Below are 11979 nucleotides of genomic sequence, written 5' to 3' on the forward strand. Positions count from 1 at the left end.
TTATACATTTAGAGAGAGTACGAAGGTTTGAATTATCCATCCTGGTCAAAATTCATGACGTCATATTCATATTCAATACAATGCTTATTACCCTACCTTTTGCAGACAACACACCATCCTGTTCCAAAATCACATTTTTCTAGCCAACATTTTCACTTCATTCAACTACAAAAAGTCAAAAGGCCAACCAGTATTAAAAAAAAATAAAGGGAGGGGTAGGGGAATTAGAAATTGGCAATAATTATAATATTAATAACAATAACAATAACATTTGAAAGATGAACTCATTATTAGGACTTCATTTTGGCCACATTCCCCCTACACAGCAAAACAACAGTGAGAGGAAACATAATCAATAACATGAAAGAAATGTTCTGCAAAAGAACAGCCAAACTTAGAATCAACATCTTTTTTTAAAAACTTTTTTGTCGTTTTGTTCAAAGAAATATTGGGTCTCAACTTAATGTCTTGTAAGTCAGAGTATAAAATATTGACAATTTTCTGACGTTTTTCTGTTTTATCTCCTTTTGGTATCGTGTTTGTTATATTCAAATAGCTATTAAATTCAAAACACAAAACGAGTGTTAGATGAGGCGTTGACAGTAGAGGGGAAGGCGTTGGTGACGGCGTTGGTGACGGCGTTGGTGACAGCCTTGGCCCTGACGTTAGAGCTCCAACCTTGAGCAAACATGGTGCCTTTATGGTTGATCTTATTTAAGCCTTCAATCAACACTTCTAGAACAAGTGATGGACAACCAAAGATCAGTCAGAACAGAAACGTCTAGTGATGGACAACCAAAGATCAGTCAGAACATAAACGTCTAGTGTCGCTTAAATAATTTATAGCTGTGCAAGCACAATATATTTTGAGTCTTTGAAAAACCAACAGAATCCTAATATGACTTGAATAACATCATAACCTGTCAATTATTCTGTGGAGGAATAGTTCCAATAATGAAGAAAGGCAGCTCTACACCAGAGCAAGCTCAAAGTTTACTAACTGTCAGTCACTCAAGGAACACACACACACTAACCATGCATACTGTACACACTCAGGTAGCTACAGTATGTGTTTAGGTAATGAATAAATGTAACTGAATTTTATTTTAATATATATGTTAAAATATGTATGAGGTATTTGGTCATAGTATTTCATCATAGAATTCAAAAGACAGCTATTTGGCAATATCAACTCCATCCTTATAAAGACAGATCTTCTTGTGACAATATGAAAATATATATTGAAGTTTCAGTTTTCAAAGCAAAATATTGTATTGAAAGGAAAATGAACATATGCAGTGTTCCATGTTCTAAAGGTCTGTCAGTTACACACAAGAGAACCAACCATGAACATGTAGTGTTACAGGACTAGGACTTGGTAAAGGTACTGTAGTTGCTTAACAGAACGTTGTTCTGTTGCTTTGAGGGACGCGTGGTTTGTCTTGGAATAATGGCAACCTCTTAAAAACACGAATCATTCATCAACAACAGACTGGGAATGAAGATAAAGACTGAAAACCATAACAATTTTAAATCTTTGGATATCGTTCAACTTGGTTTTCATAGAATATTTGGAAAGTTCCGGTTGAAACAGTGGTCTACAGAAGAAAGCTAATATTGCGCCATGTGAGTTTGAGGGGCTCATTTGAACACAAAGAGACAGAATGGAGAGAGAACTGAAGTGGTCTACCGACCTTCACAATAACAGCAGGTTTCCATGACAACAGGGACACTTCAAATCAATACTTGTTGGCAGGAGACAAAAAGCGTCCTGAAATTGGCCATCTCTGCAACAATACACATTTTGAATACAGACATGGAATTATGCTGAAAAGGGCAAGAACTTCCTTTGCTTCTTGCATTGAATGCAAGCAAAGTTAGGGTCAGTTCCATTATGTCCATCCTTTCCTGCAACGTTCAAAACAACATGTGGGCTGTGGTTGAGGCTAGCGCCTGTCTGGCAGGCCTGCGGTGTTTTGAATCCCGATGCTCTTTTTCCTCGTAATCTCTCCTCAGAGTGGGTGAGACAGGAAGGAGAGAGAGGTTCCACAAGCGGTGTTACGGTGAACACAGCCCCCCCTCTCTCGTTCGCTGAGGGAAAACGTTGCCTCTGACATGCAGCGCTCCACAGCTGGGCTTGAAGACATCGTGGGACATCGAGAGCAGAAGACTCTCCATCGCCCAGCTGGGACGCCCCTGCACAGCTGGAGGTAGATGTGCTCAGATCATCGCCATGTGCTTCCGTGTGGCACAAACCGGTGTTAAGGCCGAACACTGGACGATCCATACGACGTGAATGTTGAGGTTCAGGGTTTGGGGCTCGTTGTTGAGCTCTTGAAGCGACGGTGGAAACTGGCATCAGAATCAAGCAAAGGAATTGACAATACTGAAGATCAAAACTAAAGACAACTGGCAACCCCCCCCCCCCCCCCCCTCCACCGTGTTGGTTCAATCCCACTGCCTTCGCGACGGAGCGGACCGGACCAGTTCTGCATGGGGAGAGGGGTGCGCTAACATTCAATCACAATCCAAGGCTTCTTGTTCTTCTTGACAGGAAGGGTTTGGGGTCGAGGGACACCAACCCTGAAGACAGGGGGCCGGCAGCGGCTGGCACAGGACACTGGCATTGGCACCCGTTAGTAAAGGAGGGGGGGTAGTGGGCATCCAAGTACCCTTTTGGTTTTGAGGTAGGTATGCTTGACCAGCAGCACGAGTAGCAAAATGGTTACCTGGATAGCTCCGGCGTCGCGCCAGGCTGAGGTAGCTATCTTTGGAGGTAAAGTTTTGGTGGGGAAGCAGTTAGGGAGGACGGGAAGAAGAGGGGGAAGGAGAGGCTTAGAAAAGAAACGAGTGTATCTCTGGTTCCTCCCCGTTGGACCTCTCAGGCTAACTCGGTGAGACAAACAATCAGTTCAGGTTCAGTAAGGCGAAGGCAGACCACGTTTAGCTACGACGCCCTGAGGTACTAGCTAACCCGAGTGGAAACGCATCTACCGGACACAACCACACCCTCTTTCTCTCCACACGCTAGCCGAACAGTGAAATCACTTTGGTACTGGTATCAGTATCGTCAGAGTCAACACCTGACAATCTGAAGGCCACATTCACTGTTCAAACTGGCCAAAGGCCTCTGGGTGTCTGTAGTTTGGCTGAACCTGAAACATGGCACCGTTGGCAACAAACTTAAAATGATGCTAAATTAAGCTGGTCTAAACTGGTTTTGGTTAAGGAGGAAGCATCTTTGACAGTTAGGTAGAACAATACCTAAACAACGTCTAAAACCACACAGGAAAATGTTTTCGTCGGAGAGTATGGACTTAGTATGGACTTAACAGACAGTTAATCAGACTTAGTTATTTAAAGGAGCACAGTCATGTTTGTTTAAGTTAATATTATTTGGATTAAATGCTTAAATCGCAGAAAAACTGGAAAATCGTGGAAAAACATCAATGGGCAAACCAGTCCAGAACCACTTCTCCACGATTCTGTCCTCTAGGGAAACAGCTCCACTGACACGGGTTTTAAAAAGGCCAACACCGACAATTCAAGCGCTTCATCCAAATACAAGCGTGACCGTGCTCTTTTAAATGTTCTGGTGAGTATCATGAAGACATGACTGTATAATTCATGATACCCGTGTTCATGTGTGGTAAAAGACATTGAACGGACGCCCGTGAACGAGCACGATCATCTCCCGATCGCAAACGGGATCTCAGTCACACTCTCATTCATCAGGGGAATCAGGGCCGGGGCTAAGGCTTTGGTGGGCAGGCAGGGGGGGGAGGAACCATCGAACAGTCGTTTGTACCAGAGGGGAAGGGAAAAAAGGTCACGGGGAGGGGGGGGGGGTTGGTGAGGTGGTGTTTTAGGGCCCTTTAGCCGGTGCCTGTGCCAGGCTGGCATGGAGGGACCTGCTCTACAAGGACGTGGCACTGAGCTGGAGGAGACGACTGAAGCCCCACGACCGGAGCAGCGGAGTCAGACCTCTGCAGGGAGGGAGGGGAGAGGAGGGGGGGTTATCATCAATGGTAACAGCTCAGAAGTGTGTGTGTGTGTGTGTGTGTGTGTGTGTGTGTGTGTGTGTGTGTGTGTGTGTGTGTGTGTGTGAGTCTGTGTGAGTCTGTGTGAGTTTGTGGGTGTGTGTGCGCATGTGTGTGTGTGTATGTGTGCGTGTGTACTGTATGTATGTGTGTATGTGTCAGATAATAACTGATGTGAGTATGAACATATGGAAAGTCGTTACCTGCGGCATTAGCTCGATAGCCTCGGGCATGTGGACCACGCCCTCCTTGGAGACCGCGCCCCTCGGGGCCCCGTCCGCCCCCAGATGAGGCCCCCAGCTGCCCCCGCTCTCCTTCCTGCAGAAGAAGCTGGAGACAGAGGGGGGGCAACGTTCACACATGAGACCCCCTCGCTCAGGATCCACAAGTATCTTTACTTCACTCAAACCCAGTGGTATTTAAACTCCCCGACCGCCGTCCTGTCCTGATGCTAACGCGGTCCTGTCCTGATGCTAACGCGGTCCTGTCCTCGATGCTAACGCGGTCCTGTCCATGATGCTAACGCGGTCCTGTCCTCGATGCTAACGCGGTTCTGTCCTCGATGCTAACGCGGTCCTGTCCTCGATGCTAACGCGGTCCTGTCCTCGATGCTAACGCGGTCCTGTCCTCGATGCTAACGCGGTCCTGTCCTCGATGCTAACGCGTTCCTGTCCTCGATGCTAACGCGGTATCAACGTGTTTACGAGTCTCGCGACGCCAGACTATCGAGATCTCCACCTCCGGAAGTCTGGAGACACCTCCATTGAGGATCGTTGCCAAAACCGGTGCTACCAATCAGAACCACTGCCTACATCTCCAATAGGGTGAAAGACCCGCCTTATCGGAAATGATGTCCTCCAATCAGAGTGGAGAATTAAAACAAAACATTCACCGCCCCATCAGGAAGGACCGCCCTAAAGATGGTGGATTGTTTCTACAGTGTCGTTTTTTTTTCCCAATCTCTCAAATTGTTTCCGCCCACTTTTAGCGAGGAAATCTTTAGAGACTCGTGAGTCGACATGTTTTGAAGTCTTTACCTGCGTCGGTAACCGAACATGAGGAAGAGGACGCAGAAGATGATGCAGGCCATGCCGATGTGGATGCCAACCACCATGCCAGTCATGGAGCCCTCCCCACTCGGACCGCAGTTACAGGGGCCCTGGCCATCTGCTCACACACACACACACACGCACACACACACACACAGACACACGCACACACACGCATACACGCACACACACACACACGCATGCACACACACACACACACACGCACACACACACACACAGACACACACACCCACACACACGCACGCACACAAATGGACAGAGTTAGAGGGTACAACGTGTCAACAAACCATAATCATGTATTTATATTTTCTGATGATCAAAGATCCTCTAAATTATATCCATACGTTTGAACCTTCAAACTGCTGTATAATGTCTTTGCTTCACCTGTATAATGGTCCAAACTACCATTGGGACATATAATAGAAAACAAACTTAAAAGGTGTGTTTTGACTAATATATTAGAATAGAGGAAATATCCTGATTTCTCCCGGTTCACTTTATTGAAAATAAACGCAACGTTTCAACCCTTAGGTCTTCATCTGTCCGTCCAGGAAGTTGCCTGATGAAGACCTAACGGTCGAAACGTTGCGTATATTTTCAATAAAGTGAACCGGGAGATATCAGTGTGTAGATCTCTCCTCTCTCCTCACGTATGTACTCTCAGATCCAGCACCTGGTCTAGTATGGTTGGATGTGCACACAGCTCTTTTGACTAATATGTTAGCCTTGGCTTTTGTCCATAAGGTCCTATTTCGCCCACTCACAACAGCTGTGCATTCAGCCGCTGATCTGAGACAAGCGGTTATGCGCTCTGAAGAGGTCCAGGAGAAAGAACATGTGTATTCTTGTCTATACCGCCACCTAGTGGCGGAGCTGTGACACTACCCAGTGATACTCTCACATTTCTCTACATTCTTAGTAAATGGGAAATGTCCATGTGGGTTTGTCGGATGTCAGTTCAATTTGTTTCTTCATATTCATCTTAAAAACGCAACATCTCCCTTTGATTTAAGGACATGTGTATGTTTTCACCATATTATACTGCAGGGAAATGTAGTTTATATGTAAATAAATGTACTGTAGGAGTTTGTAGCACAAACCCTCTGGGGTGTGTTCGTTTTGCTGTACTCTGGGTATGTTAGTTCTGCTGTACTCTGGGTGTGTTAGTTCTGCTGTACTCTGGGTGTGTTAGTTCTGCTGTACTCTGGGTGTGTTAGTTCTGCTGTACTCTGGGGGGTGTTAGTTCTGCTGTACTCTGGGGGGTGTTAGTTCTGCTGTACTCTGGGTATGTTAGTTCTGCTGTACTCTGGGTGTGTTAGTTCTGCTGTACTCTGGGTGTGTTAGTTCTGCTGAACTCTGGGTGTGTTAGTTCTGCTGTACTCTGGGGGGTGTTAGTTCTGCTGTACTCTGGGGTGTGTTAGTTCTGCTGTACTCTGGGGGGTATTAGTTCTGCTGTACTCTGGGTGTGTTAGTTCTGCTGTACTCTGGGTGTGTTAGTTCTGCTGTACTCTGGGTGTGTTAGTTCTGCTGTACTCTGGGGTGTAATCGTTTTGCTGTTCTCTGGGGTGTGTTTGTTTTGCTGTCTTACCAGCGCTGTTCTTGAGGCTGGTTCCACTCTCAGCCAGTGAGACCAGGCGCTTGTTCGCAGGACTGTCTCCGTTGCCGTTGAAGGCCACCAGCTGGATCTCGTACACCGCCGCCGGTTCTGAGAGAAGAAGGTCCGATCAGTCAGGAACATCGGGACATGAACCAGGAATGTTTTTGACATAGGACACTGCGCCATCACTGCGAAACCACAACAATTTTCACAACTTTTCACCATACGGTTCTATGGGCTGCCATGGACTCCCATGGCAGAAGAAGATGATGAGATAAATAATAAGAAAAGGTACAAACAAAATGGTGGCCTACGCGGCTTCACTGCTTAGCCCCCAAAAAACACAAACAAAATGTAGGTAGAAAAATATTTTTAGACAACAATCCATATTGTCCCAGTAGCTGTGTGTCTGTTTGACTGACCGAGATGGGAGATGGTGTGGGTGTTGATGTGCCCGGGGAAGACTTCCTGCCCCTGGAAGTCGGGCTGGGGGACCCCGCGGTATGCCAGCCGGAAACCCTCCACCTTGCCTGGCTTACTGGGCAACTCCCAGAACACCTGCATGGCCGTCTGGTTCAGCACCTTGGTGAAGAAACTGGGAGGACTGGGAACTGTGGAGGAGAAGGAAGGAGCAAGAAACAGAGAGAGAGGAAGTGTGTGTGTGTGCGTGGTGTGTGAGTGTGTACATGGTGAGTGTGTGGTGAGTGTGTGTGTGTGTGAGAGAGAGAGAGAGAGAGAGAGAGATGGAGAGACAGCGTGAGTGTGTCTCTGGGAGTGAATTACCATACAAATTGAATGCCACTCGTTGGAACACAAACAGAGCAGAGAGAGATAAGCAGGAGGAGACTCAGCCAACGAGAAAAACACAAGCAGAGCAGAACTGAGAAACAGAAAGATGGAAAGAAAAGTAATATTTGTTTTTTTAACTAAAATGTTCAGTGGGAAAAATTGCATTTGGCCTTGTCTCATTGGATATAGATCCATATAGATCACATATGGAACATTCATATTCAAAACAAGAACACCTCTTTTTTCCATTTCAACATCCGCCACAACGATATGAAGTTCGCCTGGTTAGTGGTGGTAGCTAGCTAACATTATAAATGACAAGTGACTATTTCGTGAGCCTTCCAAAGACAGAACAGTCAGGATATGTAAATAATAATCCCACCTCGAACAACAGGGTCCCAAAGTCAATTTTTGACATTTTGTAAATGTTTTCGACTTGCTAGTGTTTGACTATTGTCGCATTTGATTGACGTACCAAGTCGTTACCCTAGTGACCGAAAAAATTCAACGGAACCAATGGAACTTTTCCATGAAATGATCAATAACTCGCAATAACTTCATTCTCGTGCAGATGGAAAGTGACTTACCGCCCCCTAGTGTTGTGGTGACCACAGTGCGGGTCTGCTGGCTGGCCCCCAGCGGAGAGTAGGCCTTCAGGTAGATGGAGTAGGTGGTGGCCGGCTCCAGGTTCTCAAACTCGTGCTGGAAGGTGGTCTTACTGACGGCCTCCTGTAGCTCTCGGCTGTCTGGCTCTGCATGTGAAAGAAGCAAACAGGAAATGAGCTCGCGTAGCCAGACGCCAGACCTACTTGTATCTCCACACTCCACACTTCGTTTACACTAAGCCAGCATAACCAGGACTATCTCCACACTTCATTTTACGCTGTGTCAGCACTGGAGAAAGGTCTGTCTGGACTCATTACCATTCAGGGACAGGGGAGGGGGTGGGGGGGGGGTTCTGTATTTCTTTAAGATAATCACAATCGTCTTCGGCAGAGCGGTTGCTACTGTAGAGGTAGTCTGGGAGAATCTCTTTTGTGGGAAGGAGGGGTGAGGTGGGGGGTGAGGTGGGAGGGAGGGGTGAGGTGGGAGGGGGGGGTGAGGTGGGGGGTGAGGTGGGAGGGGGGGGTGAGGTGGGGGGTGGGAGGGAGGGGTGAGGTGGGGGGTGAGGTGGGAGGGAGGGGTGAGGTGGGAGGGAGGGGTGAGGTGGGAGGGGGGGGTGAGGTGGGGGGTGAGGTGGGAGGGGGGGGTGAGGTGGGGGGTGGGAGGGAGGGGTGAGGTGGGGGGTGAGGTGGGAGGGAGGGGTGGGGTGGGGGGTGAGGTGAGGTGGGAGGGAGGGGTGAGGTGGGGGGTGAGGTGGGAGGGGGGGGTGAGGTGGGAGGGAGGGGTGAGGTGGGGGGTGAGGTGGGAGGGAGCGGTGAGGTGGGGGGTGAGGTGGGAGGGAGCGGTGAGGTGGGGGGTGAGGTGAGGTGGGAGGTGAGGTGAGGTGGGAGGGAGGGGTGAGGTGGGGGGTGAGGTGGGAGGGAGCGGTGAGGTGGGGGGTGAGGTGAGGTGGGAGGTGAGGTGAGGTGGGAGGGAGGGGTGAGGTGGGGGGTGAGGTGGGAGGGAGCGGTGAGGTGGGGGGTGAGGTGGGAGGTGGCGGTGAGGTGGGGGGTGAGGTGGGAGGGGGGGGTGAGGTGGGGGGTGAGGTGGGAGGTGAGGTGAGGTGGGAGGTGAGGTGAGGTGGGGGGTGAGGTGGGAGGTGAGGTGAGGTGGGAGGGAGGGGTGAGGTGGGGGGTGAGGTGGGAGGGAGGGGTGAGGTGGGGGGTGAGGTGGGAGGTGGGGGTGAGGTGGGGGGTGAGGTGGGAGGGAGGGGTGAGGTGGGGGGTGAGGTGGGAGGGGGGGGTGAGGTGGGGGGTGAGGTGGGAGGGAGGGGTAGGAGCGAGGGAGAGGTGGGGTGGATTTGTTTGTTTGTTTTGATTGGAGTATTTCATGTCAGCGTAATGCCCTTTGATTTCTGAAAATGCCAATAAAATATGTTCACAAATTTTAAAAAATAATAAAATAAATGAACATGAATGTCTCCTCACCGCCCAGCATGCGGATGTGCAGCACGTATCCGATGATGCCGTCGGTGACCTCGGGGTCGGGCGGGGCCCAGGACAGCTGCAGGCTGGTGGAGGACAGGGGCGTGGCCTTCAGGTCCTCGGGCGCCTCGGGCAGCTCGGTGGACTGGGTGATGGACAGACGGGCGCCGGCCTGGCTGGTGCCGGCGCTGTTCTCGGCGATGCACTGGTAAATGGCCTCGTCCACGGAGGTGATGCGCGTCACCGCCAGCGTACTGCAGGGGGCGGTAGAGGGCGTGGTTAGAGACGAGCTTAGTTCGATTATGGGATGGGGTGAAGGTGGTGTTCTCTTTTATATCTTCATGTAAGGTTTGAAATGCACTTTTAATATCAAGTCAAGTATGATCATAACCTGACACAGCCAGATGGTTTGCTTCGCATAACCATCTGGGAACTCTCCATTGGAAACTGTTTGGAAAAGTGCAGGCGATTTCAGAAATACTTGGCAGGTGGATGGATGAACCATCTGAAAAGATCTTATCAACGCTAACTTCAACCGCTCCTCGCTGACATGAACTTGCCCAGCGTAGCTGTTGGTATTTCAAACTCCTCAGAACTGACGCTGATTGGCAAGATCGTTTTCCGATCGAGCTCAAAATGTTCTCTATCCAGAGTATCCAGACTGATTTGCGAGTAACAAGGTGAGCTCGTAATATCAGGATGGTCTCACAAGGCTCGTATGATCATCAGCTGCGGAAATATTGTGTACCTGTACTGTGTTCCTGTTGTTGTGTCTACCTGTTGTTGTTGACAAGATTGATGTAAATATTACTGTGTACCTGTTGTTGTTGTTGAGCTTGATATAAATATAGCTCTGTGTACCTGTTGTGGTTGTTGTTGTTGTGTACCTGTTGTTGTTGTTGTGTCTACCTGTTGTTGTTGTTGTTGTTGTTGTTGTTGTTGAGCTTGACGTAAATATACCTCTGTGTACCTGTTGTGGTTGTTGTTGTGTACCTGTTGTTGTTGTTGTTGTTGTGTACCTGTTGTTGTTGGTGAGCTTGACGTTGTCCCCGGGGGTCAGGATCTTTCCATTCTTCAGCCAGATGAGGTGGGGGTCCGGGACGCCCTGCGCCATGCAGGTGAACACAGCACTGCCCCCTGCTGGCCGGGACACAGACTGCGGCCACTGCTGGAACTCAGGAGGCGCTGGGGAGGAGGAGGAGGAGGAGGAGGAGGAGGAGGAGGAGGAGGAGGAGGAGGAGGAGGGGGAGGAGGAGGAGGGGGAGGAGGAGGAGGAGGAGGGGGAAGAGGGAGGAGGAGGAGGAGGAGGAGGAGGAGGAGGAGGAGGAGGGAATAAAAGTGAATCTCTGATTGATATTCGATGTATGTGCAAGTCGATGTAAAAACTTTGGATACATTTTCACTGTTTTCAGAACATGTTTCTGAGTGCAGAGCTGAGCTTATCTGAGCGTGTTTCTGACTACTGAGCCGAGCTTATCTGAGGGAGGAAGCTAGGGGCTGAGACGTGGGGGGCAGACGTGGCTGCTGTCCTTCTGTTGTCTCCCGTGTCCTGAAATGCCACCAGTGTCCAGTAGAGGGCAGCACAGATGAACCAGTATCCTGACACCATGGTCATTATTCCCATCCGGGGAGGTGAGGAGGAATGTACCATGTCTCAGTGATGGATGAAGGACTGACTACATAGAGGACTGTCTAGTTAGGCGAGCAGCAGCTTGATAATACAACCCAATCACTATCGACCTTTATTATCCTGACCGAATGGGGAGCACATTATGGCCTGGGCAAAACGTACCACTGTTCAAATGTCAAATACATACCCCACACCCAAATATACCAAATACCCCACACCCAAATATACCAAATACCCCACACCCAAATATACCAAATACCCCACACCCAAATATACCAAATACCCCACACCCAAATATACCAAAGTTACTATATCGTCAGTAAGGAGCGTTGTCACTCCATTTAGTACTGGGTCCTCTGAGTATGAATCAGATTCAGAATTCTGATCGTGTGTGTGTGTGTGTGTGTGTGTGTGTGTGTGTGTGTGTATCTAGCTGTTGAGTATGGCTCCTCATTGATCTGCTCTGTGAAAGCAGCCAGCCAGTCCCTGGACCAACACAGTCGTACTCCGGTCCGTCTCAGACCACAACGAAGCATACGCCACAAAAAGTAGTCCGCCCGGAAAAAAAAATCCCAAGTTCACGACCCGTGACGAGGGCGACAGCCGCGCCTCGTCCCCAAATTAAAGTGACACCCGTCTCATCCCCGTCCTCGGCTGTGACACCGGGAGGGACAGATGCAGTCCCGCCGACAGCCCCCCCCCCCCCCCCCACGCCTCAATGGGGACACAATTACACATCGTCTGCGTCGCCAAAAATCCAGAACCCCCCCCCCCCCCCCACCCCGTT

General features: G+C 49.3%; 1 protein-coding gene across 1 annotated transcript in view; it reads right to left on the minus strand.

The window, feature by feature from the left end:
- Positions 1-3875: 3875 nt before the first annotated feature.
- Positions 3876-11979, minus strand: part of LOC311312126 (immunoglobulin superfamily DCC subclass member 3) — a gene marked incomplete at both ends in the record, with an annotated part of 30529 nt that continues 22425 nt past the window's right edge. The window contains 8 exons of the mRNA XM_084441997.1: positions 3876-3986; positions 4244-4370; positions 5078-5207; positions 6699-6815; positions 7130-7318; positions 8084-8248; positions 9566-9816; positions 10582-10747. Of these exons, the coding sequence (XP_084298123.1) occupies positions 3876-3986; positions 4244-4370; positions 5078-5207; positions 6699-6815; positions 7130-7318; positions 8084-8248; positions 9566-9816; positions 10582-10747 (1256 nt within the window). The remainder of the gene's footprint in view (positions 3987-4243; positions 4371-5077; positions 5208-6698; positions 6816-7129; positions 7319-8083; positions 8249-9565; positions 9817-10581; positions 10748-11979) is intronic.

Source organism: Borostomias antarcticus, assembly GCF_949987555.1.
Source record: "Borostomias antarcticus genome assembly, chromosome: 8".
Taxonomy (NCBI): domain Eukaryota; kingdom Metazoa; phylum Chordata; class Actinopteri; order Stomiiformes; family Stomiidae; genus Borostomias; species Borostomias antarcticus.